General features: G+C 50.8%; 1 protein-coding gene across 3 annotated transcripts in view; it reads left to right on the top strand.

The window, feature by feature from the left end:
* RGS3 (regulator of G protein signaling 3) overlaps positions 1-17,883 on the top strand; it is an 87,805-nt gene that overhangs the window by 32,287 nt on the left and 37,635 nt on the right. For all 3 annotated transcript variants that reach the window (XM_086475849.1, XM_086475850.1, XM_086475851.1), the window contains 4 exons: positions 1,262-1,452; positions 3,113-3,196; positions 10,967-11,078; positions 17,375-17,415. In XM_086475849.1, the coding sequence (XP_086331975.1) occupies positions 1,262-1,452; positions 3,113-3,196; positions 10,967-11,078; positions 17,375-17,415 (428 nt within the window). The remainder of the gene's footprint in view (positions 1-1,261; positions 1,453-3,112; positions 3,197-10,966; positions 11,079-17,374; positions 17,416-17,883) is intronic.

Here is a 17,883-nt window from a genome sequence, read left to right as displayed (position 1 = left end):
TTACATTAGAGATTCTGGGGCTGGTTTGACATACCACCTAATGTCTCCTGGCCTCCAGCGATGCAGACTGGCGGGTGTGGAGCGGCTGCAGTAGCTGCTGTTGGCTTGTTGGGAAAAGTCACAGCTCTGCTCGACCAACTGAGGTGGCAGGCTGCAAAGGAAAGCTTCTGTGTAATCCCTCCTTTGAATGAGGATAACAGCTTTCTGCGATGAAGAGGGACAGAGTCAAAAACCAGTCAGGCTGCTCGGACTTTTTCCAGCACCGAAATGAAATGCTGCAAAACAGTGGATGATGTTGTGTCAGCCTGATGCAAAATGAAGTCATCCTTTATAAATACACCCCAATGTCTGAGTAACCATCACATCACTGGGAGTGATTTGGAAAGGCATGTTTTGATCCCATGTGCATGAATGGGTTTGTCACTTCTGTCCCTTTCTCTGACACCTCCAATTTTAGTATCTTCTGAACACTGTGATTAACTCACCACCCAGCACCCCATGGTATGAAATTTCTGCACTTTGCTAGCTCTCCTGCCCAGAATCCAGAGCAGGCAGGACTTGTGTGGATAAAAATGTCCCAAGGTTTATATTTCCAGTGTTGTTTTTTTTCCTCTCCCTGAGTTAGTCACAGATGGTTTTCTCCTCCTTGGAAAGGGAAGGGTTGTAGTTCGGTGGCACAGGCAGGTATTCCTCGATGGTGGGAACCCCCTTGGTGCTCCCGTGGTTCAAGAATGACCATTTAAAGTCATGTTTGGGGTTGTTCTATATTTCTTACTTTGTTCTTTCAATACTGCATAGGGTGGTGTGTGTCATGTTACCACATCTCTTCCTCCAAAGTACCGTGTTCATAAATGGTGCAGAAGGCAGCATACACCTAGAGGCAGATGTGCTGGCCTGCAGCTGAGCTTGCTGTGACTTCCTTGGGTTTTCATTTGTACGTACATAGATGTGTTTGTGCTGCTGCTGTGATCCTGTTAAGTCTTCGGTCCAGCAAGTGAGTAGCTCTTGATTGGGCAGAAATGTCAAGGGACATCTCATTTTGCATTAGGAAAAATGAAGTCAGTGCTGTTATTTCATGAATCCCTGGGAAACTTTGATAGCAGAGTGACGAATGTCCCGGCAGCTCTTGGCTCCAGCTATTCCCCTCAGGCTTTACGTGCTTTTCTCCTGCGAGAGCAGGAACCGAGCTGGCAGCGTGCAGCAGCTCTGCGGGAGCTCTCTTCTGATTCTGTGTTTCCTTCTGCTTCCTCCGTTGGTCCAGGAAATGCATGTAAAGGGAAATCGCACGTGGGGTCTGGGAGAAAATCCAGGCTGATGAAGACTGTGCAGACGATGAAGAACTACGGGAACTACCAGAACTGTACTATAGTGAGGCCACACATCCCGCACTCCAGCTACGGCACGTATGTGACGCTGGCTCCCAAAGTGCTGGTGTTCCCCGTGTTTGTGCAGGTAAGCGCAGCTGGAAGCAAGGTGGTGTGGATTAAGGCGATCAGTGCCCAGCACAGCAGAGCATGTATCAGAGCTTGCTGCTGTAGGTTGGCTCCAGGCTGTCAGGTGAGGTGGATATATTTCCGAGCAGTATATACCATGGATGCATGGATCCCCTGTCATCCTCAGCTCTCTCCTCTGGAGCTGGCTGTGCTCAGCACAGTGCTGGGTACTTTCTCAAAGGGAATTGTGTCCTGCCCAAGCGATTCTCTGTTGGAGTTTTTTCCCTTTTTCGGCTTTCAAATCTGGTCCTTGTGTGCTTGCTTGAGTCAGAAGTTATCCCAGCCTTTGGGCTTCAGCAACCAACTTAGTGTAGTTGAAGATCAATAGGGTTTCTTCCCGTGAATTTTTTGTGCTGTTAATTATAGTGTGGAAACAAAGGCATTTTTAGCTGGTGGCCAGCACTAAAGTCGTGGACAACCATCCAGAGCAGTAATGGCTTGTCAGAGGACATTCTCAGTCCCCAGTTCTACAAATGATTTTCTTAAAACTTAGCTTTGAATACGGCAGTAGTAATTACCTCTGTGTCTTCCATTTTGTCCTTTTTATGGCCAGAACCCCAGAAAACCTTGTCTGATCCTGTATATTTAAATTTATTACTGATGAATACCTTCATCTCAGGCTGCAGGGAACCATCCATCCTCCCCTGCTGCCAGCAATGACACTGTCAGCTCAGACTGGTGATTTCCTTTGGGCCCAAACCAACGATCTCTGTGGTCTGTCACTCCGACCTGAGCTAGCAGACTGCTTGGTGGCAAATGTGGGGCTGGGCTGGTGCTGGGGGGCAGGCTAATGCTCACCTCCGTCCTCCCTGATGGCTCCTGGGTGGCCGTTCACATTAGCACCGGCGCATTCATCAGCCCTGACTGTGTGCACAGTTTGCCTTTTGGTGGGAACACAACTGGCATTCTGCCTCTTTGTTCCCAAAACTCGTGTCTTGGATGGAGTCTGGGCTGTTTCGGCCACTTCAGGAATGGTTTTTACGCTTCGCGCTGTCTCCCTCTGCAAGGCCCCTGTGCAGGTGTCCTCAGGGGCCTGCTGGCCGTGCTGCTCAGGAGGACGGTCCTGGGCTGGTTTTGCAGGGTTTGTTCTGCACTCAGGGCAACTGAACCTGTCCTGTTCTTCACCAGTGTTAAACAGAGAAGGGGCTGACTGGGGAGCTGAGCGTGGCACGAGAAAGGGCAGCCTTCTTAAAGTCGCTTTAACTTACTGCAAGAGTACTCCATAAGGTCATGTAGCAAATATTCTTGTCTGGGGGACGTGAGAACCTAACGTGCCACTGTTGTGGTTGTGTTTCCTGCTGAAAAGCGCCCATAACCAAGCCCACGCTGTGCAGAACAGTTACCGTACAAAGAGGCAGGCGGCTGATTGTCTTTTTATAGATGGGTCTGACGTAGGTGTTAGGTATAAGGCTTTCTTTTTATCGTGTAGCTGGACTGCAGACTTTCTGTCCTGTTGAGTGCGGTGTGGGGTGGCTTCTCCCTGCGTGAGTTACAGCTTAAAGTGAAGACAAAGTGGGTTTGGTGGGCGGAAAGTTTTTCTGGCAAACCACACTTCCAGTGGAAGGTTTGACTGTTTCTTCCTTTTGCCTTTTTTTTTTTTTTTTTCCTTTCAAATGTAGCCCCTAGATCTTTGCAACCCAGCTCGGACTCTGCTTCTGTCAGAGGAGCTGCTTCTTCACGAGAGCAGAAGCAGGACTATACAGGTAAGACTCTTTCCGTGCTGTCTGAGCTTTCTAAACATGCTCTTCTGCAGTCTTATATAGTAGATTGAGAAGGGAAATGTTCTATTGTGCAGTACATACATTAATACAATATTTGGAAAAACTTGTATTCAGTTTATCATAGGATGAACTAAATATCAAAACTCTTCTTGCTAGAAATCAACTTTTTTTCTTGTCTTCCTTCATGCTTACAAAGAAGAACCTGCACATGGCAAATGCGTGCCAGTCAGCCTGGCAGTTCAGGCCACCAGCAGACTCAAGAGAGAGGGAATTTAAGAATATTTTGTGCCAGGTTAGAGAACTAGACAGAGGACTCATTACAGGGGTTTTCAGAAATTTAGTTCCTGAAACAGGTCACATGTCTTGTCCAAATTCCTCTCTTTTCTTACTTCAGCTTCTTTTGTTATCCAAGGGTTGTTAAAAATCTGGGGAAACAACTAAGCTTTGGCTGCATGCTGAACTTGTGTATGTGACAACTTTCAACACCCAAACTGTCAGAGTTTGGACACGTTGATTACATTTGCTGCTGGCTTCACTTGCATCCAACTGTAAAGTCTGCAAAGCCCTGGGATTTAGGACAGAGGAAGCAGCAGCTGGGAGAGCACACTCATGATGCATTGTCACTAGTGCTGGAGGAAACTGCCATTTCTTTTGGGGCATTTTCTGAGAATCTCACCACTGTACAGAATAATTTTGTTTTGAATTTAGTTGGAATGAACAGTGTGTCATCTTCACAGAGCCGTAAAGGAATTTTTACTTGACTAATCTTAGTTTCTGGGCAACGCCTTTTGGGTGGCTGACAGTAGAATCCCAGAGACATGTCGTGTCGCTGGCCTGTACAAAACTGTACAAATTGTGTTAGGTTAAGTGACTCCTCTCTCTTTCTGGTTTTCAACATGTAATTCATCCCTTGCTTTGACTTGAATCGCCTTTTTTTTTTTTTTCCTTGCCAAAGTACGTGAAAAATTGCACGATCAAGTAGGAATCTTGTCACTGATTTCTAAGTAAACCCCTTCCCCTTTCTGTCCTGCTGTTCTTTGCTGCTCAGGGTCTTGTGGACACCTGCATGAATGAAGATCAGGTAAACACATGGCTGTGCAGCACAGCTGTGCTGCGATGGCTTGGAAATATGGTGGCCAGCCTGAAGTCAGGATTCTTCTCCGGGGTGATTTGGAGTTGCTTGCTCTCAGGTCAGGCTCAGAGGTCTGTGCTAGCAGCCGAGCGTGGAATAATTATGAGTAACTAATGCTGTTTGCAGCCTGGGTGGAGCATGTGTGTGTATGGGGGTGTTCATATTCAGATGGTGGAAAGCCTCAGGACAAGCATGTTTGGAAGAGGTGTGCTGCTCTGTCTCCAAATGGCCACGTTAGCAGTTTGAGAGACCCAGCTGTGGGCAGGATCAGAAGGAGAATATCTCAGGGAAAGGACTCTGTTTGCTTACGGTGCCCTAAGGATGAGCGTGAGGCTGGAAGAGGATTTCCCAGTTGGAGCTGCTGCCAGGAAAGGGCAGGATGCTGTACGCTGGCCAGGAACCTGAGACAGCGTTTGAGAATGATGGTGCCTCGAGGCCGTGATGTCTGTGTAAGCTTGGCTGAGGGGCAAGGCAAGAGGTTGGGACTAAGTGTAGTGAAAATATAGAAACAGTGAATGGGAACAAGCATGTGGCAGGAGCCTTTCCCTCCGTGTGAACCCAGGTGTGGTGCTGAGCCCTATATTGCCGGGAGCTGACAGTTGTGGGTAGCAACACCGGGACATCAGCCATGTCCCTGGGAAGGGCTTTCTTATGTTTGCAGTGTGTCACGGGGTCATTGCAGGCTTTTGCAGAGCTTCAGGAAATCAGCGCAGGTCATGCTGGAAAGCCAGAGACTCCCCTTCTCCAGCGGAGCAAGGGTGTCTGCTTTGGTCCTGATGGGCTGCGGGATAATAGAACCTAAACTTCTGAAGCCAGCAAGGCTGAAAATGGCCTGGACACCATGGAGCTTCCCCTGATGCAGAAGGGCCCTGACTTCTCTTTTTGCTGGACTTGAACCCACTCCCTCTCCAGCCTTCTCTGCTGCCCAAACAGAGGCTGTCTTGTTTCCCATCGGTCCTTCTCTTGCTCCATGTTGTTTTGCATTTTCCCACTGCTCTTCCCACCCAGCCTCTCTCAAACTGAACCTCTGCTCCTGTGGTTTGCAGGATGGTTTCTGTGTGTTATTCTGCTTTGAGTGGCTCAAGAGAGGAGGGTCCAGGTGCAAGGGCTGGAGATGGAGGTCCTGTTTCTTTTTTTTTTTCTTCTTTTTTATTTTTTTTTACCAAAAAACCAGCATTTTTCCCCTTGGTGGTTTCCACATCAGACACTGCCTCCTCGTCACTGATGAGCAAGCTCTCTCCCATCTCCTGAAGGAGTCAACCTATCTCTCTGGAGTCTTGCCAGGATCTGTCCTTTCCCTGACCTTACCTCTGGGGCAATCCTTATTCAGGCCTTAATCACATCCTGTCTAGACTTTGTTGCAAGTCCCGCTCTTATGGTCTTCTGAAATCCCTCCAGCTTCTGGAGTGCCAGAGGAACCAGGGTGATACAGGCAATTGTGCACAAGGTGTCGAACATGGGCTTTGTCCTTGTTGGTCTGTCTCTAAGGTACCTGGAGGCAACTTTCCGAAACCCTGAGGTACCTTCACAGCGTAGGCCATGCTCACCCCCTTCTCAGCTGTCTTTTCTGCCATCTCGGCAGGGTCTGCAGATCAGGATGGTCCTCCCTTGAACTCTGAAAGTCCCCAGCTCTGCCAGGAGTCTGGCGGACGTGGACTGGCATGCCAAGTTTTTATGCCCTTCTCTACAGAGCAAGAGGCTTTTCTCCCTCATCCCAAGTGTTGCATTGTGAGTTCCTGGCACTCCTGGCCTGGGATGGGGTTGCCAGCTCCCTGTTTCAGTGAGTGGCTGAGTTTGGCCAACATAGTGGGTTGGCCAAAACCCTGCTTTCTGGCACAGATGTTTCAAGATCTTGATTTCAGCCTTTTTTAGACACTTTCATTTGGGTGAGAATACCAGAAACCTGCACTTACCTCCTCCCTCCACCACACTAGTCCCACTTACTCTGTCCCTTCCTTGCTGCTTCTTAATGTCCTTCTCTTCCTCATTTTTTACACTGTTGCCCCATCTGCACAGCCACTGCTTATGCTCATGTTTGAGGGTAGGTGTGTGACCTCTTGAGGTCTTCAGTGCCTGCCTCTGATGTTCATGGTAGAAGAATACTTGGTTCAGGTAAGCCAAGGTGAGCTAAAGCCTTCACCATGGACTCCTTTTTGGCATGTGTGTTGGCGTATCTTCATCAAAGTCTAGCTGAGCGCATAAACCCCTTCCTGGGTGTATAAATTCCTTGCCAATAATCTTGGCAGAGAAAAGTGTGTGAGGCGATAAAAGAGGGTGACTGCATTGTGGGCTAAAAGACTGCTGAGACGTCTCGGAGAACATGCATTTAATACGGACACATGCAGAAGTGAAAATCCAGGAGCAAAGGAGCAGGTCATGCTTAGAGAGTTAGGGCTGTAGCATGGAAAGCAGTGACTCAAAGACTTCAGTGTATCGCTGAAGGGTGGTCAAGTTTTCCTGACCTGTGAAGTTCATGCCCGTCTCTGAAGTGCCATGCCTGTGTATGTGCACTTACCCCACCTGCGAATCCTGGACCGCTTCTCTTAGACCAGGGCTCAGCTGACTGCGGTGCTAGTGTATGAAGCTGTGGTAACTGGATTACTTTTAATCCTGTTCTCCTATTGCTCTGTGAAAACTGAGTAACTGCCAGTGCAAAGCTGTGGCCAAGAACGCTATGACTTTGAAGCATATCATCAGGGGAGCACTGAAGAGAAGGGACTGGGTGATATCACCCTGGATGTGGGAAGTCGCATCATTCTTGTTCCGAGTCCAACCGTGATGTCTGCTTCTCGGAGGATGCTGAGAATTTGGATGGTCTCACAAGAGGGCTACAAGGATAAATCAAGATCTGAAAAAACTGAGCAAGATTGAGACAGCTTCATCCATTTAACTCAACTGAATGGGGACACGTGAGCTCTACAGATACAAGCCTCATACTGGTATCGCTGGAGATTCTCTTTGGGGTTGCACCCAATTCTTCTGGGGAAGAATCCAGTACTGGTAAACAGAAAATGTGTGTGGCTCAGTCCTAGGGGTGGATACCTGGCTTAAGAGCTCCCCACCAAGGATTATAGGATTTCTCTAGCTGGCTGCAGGCAGCATTCCCTGGCCAGTGATGCAGGGAATCGTCACCGTGTTCTCCTTTGGCATCTGAAAGCTCTATCATAAAAGACTTGCCTCCGCTTCACTGCTCCCTCAGCTCCCTGTTTTGCTGGGCACGGCTATGGGTCTGTTGCTGGAGAGAGAGAGGGTGATGTCTCAGAAAGCACCCACTGGCTCAGGCTTTTCCTGCTGAGCACTGGGACAAGCAGGCAGGGTTTGCACTGGTCCATTTTGCCAGTGTCTCTGCTGATGGGCTGCTGCCCTTCCGATGGGCAGACTCCTCCCTGCCGTAACCCAGGCGGTGGCAGCTCTCTGTGCATAGATGAGCAGAAGAGGAGGGGGTTAGGAAGAGAGTTAACTGTTCTTAAGCTTGACTGTGAAGGTGCTTTGGCTGCAAGGCTTAATTTCTGGGCACCTTTTCACAATGCTTTTGTTACGCTATTTTGCTTTACAAGGCGTGGTTATCGCTTCCTCCTTCCTGCGGTGGGGCTCTGTAGCAGTCCCAGCGTTGATCTCCTGTTCTCATCCTGGGGAAGCTCACTAACCCACTGCTTTTCACCTTCCCTCCTGGCTTTCATTTTCTCCTGTGTATTTTTAGGAAACACTTTAAATGTGCCCCTTCCTTCTGTAACAATGCTTTGCCAGTTATATTCTGTAGTTAGCCAGAGCTGTCAGCAGAAGAGGCTTTGGTGTTCGTTGTGGTGCAGAGCACACCCAGTTGAGCAGTGCCTGAGACATCAGTGTCAGCCTCTATGAACACTTTCCCCCCCCTGTAAAATCTATTGACATCCCCCTGAAAGGTCTGTGTGACAACTGCCACATGGCCTTGGTCACTCTAGTAAAAACACAGGTAGCTCTGTCTTCAGAGGAGTCCTTTCATCATGTCAGTTGTTTTATTTCTGATTTTGGGGTAGGAAATTAGTTCTGGGAAATACACAACGGTAGTCTGACTCTCCAAGGCACAACTCTGGTGGATTCGGTATCTTGCCTGGATGAACTCAGGCACTGTGTTTCTTTTTTGTTTGCTCTTTTGGTTTTATGAGCCCTGTGATTTTTTCATGGTAGATACCAGATCTGTTTGCAAAGGGCTGTTAGAGACATGTTACAGCCTGTCAGCGTGTGGTGGCAACCCTAAGCAGAGCCCCAGGTTACTCACTCCAGCCCTCCCCTCTTATACCTGCTGGCTGCTGCCTTAGGGTCGTCCGTGGTGTGAGTTTCCCGTGCTCAGCTCTGCAGCTGAGGTAAGTGCCCAGCTCCGCAGAGCCGGTCCTGCTGGGAGCAGGGTCTGCTGGAGCGCTGGGCATCGCGGCACTGGGGTGCTCTTGGCAGGCTCTGGCTGTGCAGGTGGAAGGGACATTGTCATTTCTTTCAGCTTGGAGGAGCAGAGGGAGCTCTGTAAGCTGTTTTGAGTGGAGCTGCTCTAAAATCAAGTGTCTTCAGGGAAGCAGCATCTAATAGAGATGCTTTTACATAACCCACACTGGCTGTGCTTTTGTCTTCTCTGCATCCTGAATTCGATCAGTCCTATCTTCCCATAAAAGCACAATGTTACCTGTAAATACTTCTCGTGTATTTCTGTTTCCATGATTCCCTGTTTAAATCTGCTTGGTTTTGAAGTAATTTTTTTTTCCCTGCTGATCCTTCTAATCTTTTTTCTGCCCTTTTAACTTCTGTGTGTGTTAGGTCTTAATTTTCTTTCCTCCATTTCCAGCATGACCACTTGCTGATCATGCTTTAATCTGCTTCACTTTGCTGAGTTGCTGTTCTCAAAATCCCTGAACATCTCTTCTTTGAGGCTGAGGGACCTGGGATGGCACCAGAGATTTCCTCCAAAAGTTACCTTTTGGAACAAGATGGGCACGGGAGAAAGTTTATTGTGTAGTTTGTACTTTGTTGTCCCTTGCATTAATAACAAGGTCAGAAGTAATGAAGAGGGTGAATGTGGGCACTAGGCCAACAATGTGTTGAGAGCAGAGGAAGGGATTTTCCAAATAATACAGAGAAAAACAGACACTCCCTGGTTTCATTGTCAATTAAAGCTACACCAGTAGCTTTGTGCTTATTAAGAATCCCGCAAAAATGAATTTGCACAGCAAGGAGAAATCTTGTGGCAAGGGCTTGATTTTGGTTTCAAAGCCAGATGCTGCTGCCCTGACATGAGACTGGCCACCATGTGATCGTGATCAACTGTTACCCAGCTTGTCCTCCTGATGTGTGTCCGTCAGCCACTGGGCATGGAGACAAACTGTACCGGCAGTGCGTCCCCGTAAACAGTGACTCAGACCCTGTCCAGAGCAAAGTCACCTTTCAAAGGGTGGCTTGGTGGTGGCAGTGGTGCCAGCTCCCAGCAAGCCCCTGGGGTGCTGGGTTGTTTGCTGCTTTTGCGAAAGGGTTACTAAAGGCCACAAAACCTTCATTGCTGTTGCTCAGTGTTGCGAAGCAGCTTTCCCTTCGCTGGGGGAGGTTTTTGGGAGCATCCCAAGGTGCGGTTAAAAGCAGCCACGTGCTCCCATGCTGTGCCCTGTGCTGAGAGCAGCGTGTAGTTTGGCAGTATGCAGAAGGTCCAGCATCCAGTATGCCCACTGGCATATTGCATCTGCTTCCTGGCGTCTTCTAAGTTTTGCAGCATGCCCCTGACTGCTGCTGGAGAGCAGGACAGGCTCAAACTCTGGCTACTGGCATAGTGATTGCACCAAGCCACACACCCCCAGTAGGCTGCTGGGTCAAGAATCTCGAGTGCAGTGGAGAAGCTTATTCTTCTTATTTTAGAGATCACACTAGTCTGCACCGATTGAGCTAGGGACCTCAGGCAGGAGCCAGAAACAGAACAAAATCAACCTCTGGAGTTGTGAGCACTTACCACTGCTCAGGAGCAGCTCCCAGCTTCTAGGACACTTGAGTCACTGCTCAAGCACAGAGCTGGGCAGACACTCGGTTCAGTGTTTGCTGTGTACCTGTCAGCGTGGTTAGAAGGTGTCGAGTTTGTTCCTGCAGCTGCTGTTGTGGGTTCTGCTGTTGTAAAAGCCAAACTGTTGTTTTCTCAGAGGGAGCAAAATGGGGCATGCAAAGACTGAGAACAGTCAGAAGCTTCTTTGTGAGCACGTTCAGGGAGATCACGTTTGCTTTTAGGTTGCAACTCCTACAGCGTGCTGCGATTAGTCGGCGACTTATTCCCTCCTCCTGCCCCTCTGATTTATAACTTATGTAAATGGGAAGTGACATGAGAGAGCAGAGAGGGTGTGTTTGCGTGGCGTTGAACTGTCGGGCAGGTTTATCCCTGTTGTCACGGGACTCCTCAAGCCTTGGTACGTGGCTGCCAAGCGGGGGGAGCCTTGTCTGAAGCTTGCTGGGAGCATCTGGGGGGGTGTAGCAGCCATCAGCCCCTTAGGGAAAGGGTGCCTGGGCTGCCTGTCATGGCTGGTGTATCTCCCCAGAGCAGAGGACCTTTCCAGGACACTATCTCAGTGCCATGGGATTAATTCCTTATAGCTTCTTCTTTGCTGCTTTTGTCTTTCCAGGTGACCCTCTTTGTCTACTCTGACCTGCTGCTCTTCACCAAGGAGGACGAGCCTGGGCGCTGCAACGTGCTGAGGAACCCTCTCTACCTGCAGAGTGTCAAGCTCCAGGAGGGTGAGTGTCTGCAGCAGCAGCTGGAGACATTTGGGGCATTTTCTAGGCTACTAGCTATAAACGTTTCTGTCCAGCAGCAGGACAGCACCCCACTATCCCATTGCTTCCAACATGTAACTTTGCCATCCAGCTGGTGCTGCCAGATCATCCTTCCTTGGGGTGCAGGGCCAGCATCACCCTTCTCATCTCTATGTTAACCCAGTCCCTGGGAGCTCCATCTCCTGGGACACCTCGAGGGCACTCAGGAAGCACCACTTTCTGGGGCTTTTTGGGTGCGTTTCTCAGGGATTTGGAGCTGGCATTCCCCAGGGTCTTGCTGTGCTGTGCTGTTCCCCTTGCTGGTGTTACACTGCCTACAGCGGGGGCTTGCTGAGGCTGAGAAAGGGAAGTGAAGGCTTGAGGTTTCCCCCATGGTACCTCAAGAGAATTCAGAGGTTGTCTCCAAGGGAGTCTGGCTGAGCCCTACTGACCTTTACTTTGCTACTTCTCCCTTCAGCTGCCCATGGTTTTCGCCCACACTAGCATCCCTCCCCCACGCACACCCCATTGGCGAGGAATGAGCAAACTGCAGCCTTGCTGGGAGGCTTTGGACCATGCCCTTACTCTCTTCACCTTGACTGGGCTTTCATGACCAGCTGAGGGCTCAGGGAGGGCTTCTAGGGCAGAGGGATGACTTGACATCAGTTATTTCAAGTTGAAATGATGAGGCAGTATAAAAGACGGCCTTTAGCTACTCAGGGTCAAAAGAGGAACAAACAAATTGCTCTACCACATCCTATTTGCTATGGTGGAGCTACTTCTTGGCCCCAGGCCCAGTCCCACCTTGTTCCTTCTTTGGTGCTGTCACTTTTTGGGTATGGGCTTGTTTTGTGTACAGTCGCTGGACTGCGTCAGCGTGGGGCTGGTGCCCTGCCTCCTCCTCAAGTCCAGGCACTGGGTGTCACTGGACTGAGACCCCACACAGGAAATTGCGATCAGATATAAGGAAACACTTTTCTGTGGTGAGGTTGGTCAAATACGAAGTTGCCCAGAGAGGCTGTGGGATCTCCATCCCTAGAGTTGTTCAGGACTCAGCTTGGCATGGTCCTGAGCGCCCTGATCTGGGTGCTTTGGCCAGGGGCTTGGACTAGATACCACCAGAGGGGCCCCTTCCAACCCAAATTACTCTGTAACTGCGTGAGCTGGTGTCTTTATGCAGTTCTGTGGCCCTGACCAAAAGAGATTAATCCAGATCTGGGCTGCTTCTCCAAAGGGATCATTTTCTGGGTGGATTTTGCCGCTTCCCATGACTTTCCCCAGCTGAGCTGTGAGCTCTGTGGGTGAGCTGCGTCCCTCCATGTGCCCCATGTTGTTGTGAGCCTCCGTGCCGGGGATCTGCAGTGCTGTGCTGGACACCACAGGCTGCCTGTCAGTTGTTATTTCCGATTTCCAACAACGTTTCTGCTCCCAGATTAATTCACTGGCCTGTTTGGTGGGGGCAGAAACACAGTGAGGGAGACAGGGCATCACGGCGTGAGCCATTTAAAAAAGTCATTGAAGCTTCCCTGGGGTTTGTTGAGTTTGTTCTTGGTGCTGCTTATTTCTAAGGAACGGACAAAAGAAATTGTTCCTCATTGAAGTGCTTGTTGGTCAGCGTCTGCTCCTGGAGCACATGCGTGTGCCACCCCTGGCTGCTCTCAGAGGCTGTTGAATAACCCTGCTCTTGTTCGCCTCCTTGAAGAAATCAGCTTCTTTGGTGCTGGTCCCAGCTCCACGCACAAAGGTCTGTTTGCAGCCCAGCACAGGAATGTACCTCCTAACCTCAGGCAAAGCGGTTGGATTTTGTGAGCAGTTTTCTGCCACTTATTTCCTTGTTGCTGTAATAACTTGGCTGGATCACATCTGGAATAGCTTAAAGAGCCTCTCCGAAGGGGATGGTTGTCTCTGCAGCGCCGAACCGCCCCTCGTACGCCGGGAATCCAGCGCAGTTGGTTTTCAGGCAGCTCACCCTCCTGACTTGGGCAGGGCTGCTTCAAAGGCGGGTGCAACGAGCAAAAAGATGTCTGTCCCTTTTGGCAGGGATTTTCTGTTGGTCTCCTGAATAACTGAATGGCACATTAATAGGAACAGGCGTATTGCTGAGTATAACAATTGAGACATCTCCGGTACGCTGAAGACCATTGTGATGTTTCCTGTTTCTGCCGCTCGCTGCACTGTGCGAAAGCAAATCAGTATGATCTGCTTTACAATGCTCTGTCTTCCTGCTTTAGAAGCCGAACATGGCTGATGAGCACCGCACCGACAAATGTTTCCAGTGCGACAGGGCTGGCTTCCTCACTAGATACTGTGGGAATTTCCATGCTAAGGTCACCGCCTTGCTGGGATCCTGGCCCCTCCTGGGTGGGTGTGCTTGGCTTTGGGACAGAGAAGAGCGCTCCTGTTCTGCAGCTGGAATGACGACCCCCAGGCTGTGAGCCCCATCCCCAGCTGGGATCCTGCAAATGAGGACTTTTCGTGTGCTGCTTTGCTGTCCCTGACATCCCAACCCGCCATGTCTTACAGCACACAGATCCAAGATAGTCAGAGGCCGAGAGCGTGATTTATGGAGCTGCTGCCCTGCCATGGCTTCTCGCTGCTGTGCCAAGGGTGCTGGTAAGCACCCAGGGCTTGCACCCGGCCACACCTCCCCAGGGACTTGTGCCACAGAAGGTGACAAGCTTATCTCTTCTTGGCAGCCAGGTTTGGATGTGTACAACAGCATTCCTCTCTCCCTGGGCACCCAGGGCTCCCAGCACCCTGTCCTGTGAGCCTCTCTCTGGGTGCCAGATGCAGTCCCGTCCTCTCTGAGCAGATGCAAAGGGCTGGGATGATGCTACTCGCCCTCGCCATGGGCATTGTCACTGTCCCCTTGGCCACGCAAAGAGGCTGTGGAAAAGAGCAGGTCCACCTTCCCTCTTTCCCCATCTTTTAGACCCAACGCCTAGCATGCACCACCCAAATACTGCAAGCAGTGGATGTTTTCCTTGGGTTGCGCAGGGAGGTGGGTAGAGTCAGGGCAGCGGTGAAAGCTGCTGCTGTGCCGGGAGCTGTGTAAGTGCGTCAGCATGGGTACGCGGGACAAGGCTTAGCCGGAGCGGGGGACGTGTCCCCACAAAACTCACACCCTCCTCTTGTCTGTGCTGAGCACATGCAGCAGCCCAGGCCTGGGGCAGGGATGGTTCACGTTACTCTGCAAGACAAGCCAGTCCCCGTCACAACACATCAGGAAGAAACTGAAAGATCTTCGAGGGAGCTTTTTTCCTCCTACTTATTTTCTTTTAGCGTTTCACTGAATTTGGCTGAGAGCATGCCCTGTTCAGCTGTCACAGAAGGTGTGGATGTAGTGCTGCGTGGGGAATGGAGCCCCAGACTAGCCCGGGTGCTGGCTGCTTCCTCCCTGGTGCGAGGCTGTGCCTCTCCCCTGGTCTCTGTGGCCTCTGTGATCTGCAGTGCAGGAGATGAGCAGAGCACATAGCACGGCTCCAGGGCACAGCAGACTCCGGCGCTTCAGCCTGACCCTCTGTAGACTGGAGAAGTGGAAGAAATCCTGGCAAACCTGGTTTGTGCCAAAATCCGCGCTCGGGTCTGCCCTTCCTGGCTCTGCCATCACTCTCCTGCCTCCCCTTGCGCCTTGCCAGGGACTGGCACTGGCTCAAGCCCGGCTGCTGGGCTGGGCAGCCAGTCTCTTGCTTCCCATTTGTTTTCTGTCTAAAGGCAATTACTGGTAAAATTTGAGATTTAAGCAGTTCCTTAGCCTGGGCTGGCTCCCTGCTTTGTGTGTCCTGTAGGCACTGGGCTGCTTGGCCACGTGTAGCAGTGAGCCTCGGAGGGACAGGAGAGAGGAGCTGCTGGTAGTGGAGGTTGCTAATGCCAAGATTCATAGGTCAATGGAGAGGAATGTGGAAGGGAACTTTGTGGTTTGGGGCTTTGTCAGGATCTCTTGTTATTGCAGAAATAATAAACAGAAGCCCAAGAGAAGTGGGGTCATTCCCAGGGCTGTCACGCTCCGATGTCACCTTTCTTTGCTGAGGGTGCATGTCTCTAGAGGGTGACTTGTTCCTCACATCGGGCAGGAAAGTTAAAGCTGCTGAGGGAGAGTGACTGGGACATGTTGGTCTTCTGCAATCTGCTTTGCAAGGCAGCCTGGAGAGCTTTGGTCATGGTGCAGGGAGGAGCAGAGAGGCTGGTTGAAAAGATGGGGTGTTTTTTCATACTACTGACCACTTGGAAAGCAGAAGCAGCAGAAGGGCATGGTGGACTTGTGGTGTGATGGTAGCAGGCTTGGATCCTGCCTACAAACCCTACCTCAAGGGGAAAAGCACTGGCTGAGGGGCTCCCATCAGAGGCTTTGGCTTCACAAGGAAAATGCGCCCTGATGGTCCTGCTGGGATTTACGGAAGAGGGTGCTGGGAGAGCTTGGGCATTGACGTGGAGAATGGTGAATGGTTTTTCTGTGGTGCAGAGATGAGACACAGACTCCCAGCGAGGCCCATTCAACATGTGCTTTCAGGCTCCAGCATTGCTTCCCTTCTGGAAGAGAAGATTTGGAGGGTCAGTGCTGGAGCCTTTTGGCTGGCAGCCCTGGGGCCTGGCTGCTTCCCTGACCCTCGCATCACCTAGGTGGAGCAGAGTGAAGCTTAAGAAAACACAAGGGCTCCTCATCTGAGAGGTCTGCAGCAGCCCTCCTGGTGGTGTTGGGCTCCAGCAGCCGCTGTGACACAGTGTCCTGGTGTCCCTGTAGTGATGTTCCAGCCCATAACCTGCAACATGCATTAACAGTGAAGCTGGCAGCAGAGGGAGGCCTTCAATCCCCCCAAGGGCAGCTGGAAGAGACATCCAGCAAATGGCTCCAGGCCATTGCACTTCTTCATGGGTTTCACGTTGCCCATGGAATGACTTAAGAGGCATCTGAGTCCCTCAATGGGTCACAGCTCTTATCTTGACATTTCTGCCGCGGAAGAATTGCTTTCCTCTGGGGAACAGGGTGTTTCCACCACTGTACAGAGCCTGTTCCCATCATCAGCGCAGCTCAGGCTGTTGAAATGAAGCAGAGCTTGTGCTGACACTGCTTTGAGAAGGATCTGCAGCCGTGCCCAGACTGTGGATCTGATCTCATGGCAGAGATAATGTCATTAAAAGGGTTTTGAAAGCTGCAGCCCAGCGGTGCTGCATGCTACCAAGGGCAGAGCTGGTGCAGGGTATGCTGGTGTGAAGGAGTGAGCAGCTCCAGGAGGTGGGATGTCCTGCTTCAGAGTTGAGGAGGCCCTGTCCTGTGGCAGCTTCATGTCCTCCTCTGTGGCTGATGTATGCCAGGAGCTGGCGTCCTTTGGGGCTGGGGACACTCAGATCTCACCAGCAGGGCAAATCTTCAGAAATGCCTTTTTGTTGGGTACAGGGAAGGCTAGGCCTGCAGGAACCAGCCTGGTGGAGCAGCTGCAGTGTAACACATCCCCTGGGACAGGTGGCAGCAAGATGAGGAGCTGTCCTGGGCTGCTCCATGATTTAGCAAGATGTGAATCACAACGTTGGTCATTGCATTGCCTCCAACACCAATTCCTTCCCTGAAGCTGTGGAAGTACAAGTCCCTTGGCCAGGTCTTCTGAGTGGCGTCACGGTGGTGGGAGCTTGGGGACTTTGCCCTCAGCCCGCTGGAGCAGGATGAGCTCTCCCCCCTGCCCCATGTCAGCTGCTTCCCATTGTCCTGGGATTTAGCTCCATCTCCTTGGAGAGGCCTTGACCCCAACCACTGGCACTGATGGAAGCTGGGACAGAGCTACCACCAGCCTTACCAAGGGCTTGGGGCAAGAAGCTGGGAGTGAGCAAGGACTTAGGAACAAGAGCTGCTCTGGTTAGTCCTCCTGGGAGCAAAGCATCCACAGAGGTAAGATGGGAGAGACCGGACCCTCGTGCCCGGGATGGCTGTGTAGGCACTGCGGGGCCTCCGCAGCCCCTGGGAAGGAATCGGGCTGCACGTGCCGTGGCAGGTTGGGCAGAAGAGCCTGCACGTGGCCTCTGAATGAAACAAACCTTTTTGCAAAAGGACCAACCCAAAGGAGAATCCATGATAGCGCCGAGTCCATGCAAGGTACCGTGCAATGCAGCCTGCCCAGCGCATGGCCCCTGCAGATGCAGCATACATCACTCCCAGATCACAGCCTGGTACTGTAGGGTGACAACAATAAAGAAGTGCTGTCTCTTAGCCAATTCCTCTGCCAGTGACTCCACTTGCAGAAATGCAGTTGTAGTTTAATTTTGATCCTGTTTTTTCTTCTTTATAGGTTCAGAAGATCGGAAATTCTGCATCCTTTACCTTGCAGAGGTGAGTGTTGCTGTTTTCCAAATTAACTTTCTAGTGGGAGCTGAATACATACTAACAACTGATCCTTTCTGCTGGCAGGCAGCACTGAACGGGCTGGTTTTAACTTCCTTTTTAATTAATTTGCCAGAGGTCTGGAAAGGAAACGTAACGGCTGTAGCCAGAACATGTTAGTAAGGAGTTGCTAGAAGGAATCTGTGAACAGGGAGGCTGGGCAGCACTGAGACAGGTTTGCTTTTCCTCTTCCCCCGGAGAAAGACGGATCTTTCTGGCGGCATCTCACTTTCATTTTATCTTGGGAGTCTTCCGCCCGAGGGCAGATTTCCTTGCCAACTGTTGTGTCTTTATTTTTTAGGCATCTTGCTTTTCTTGTCTTCAAGCACCCGTTAGAAGCCCTCAAATAAAATAAGGAAGCTCAATCTAAAAGGCACATAATCATAGCTCTAAAAACACGTGTGGCTGGTACATGGC

Source organism: Leptosomus discolor, chromosome 19 (genome assembly GCF_034619465.1).
Source record: "Leptosomus discolor isolate bLepDis1 chromosome 19, bLepDis1.hap2, whole genome shotgun sequence".
In the NCBI taxonomy this organism is placed as follows: domain Eukaryota; kingdom Metazoa; phylum Chordata; class Aves; order Leptosomiformes; family Leptosomidae; genus Leptosomus; species Leptosomus discolor.
The sequence above is the reverse complement of the archived record's forward strand: the minus strand, read 5'-3'. Positions and strand labels throughout refer to the sequence as shown.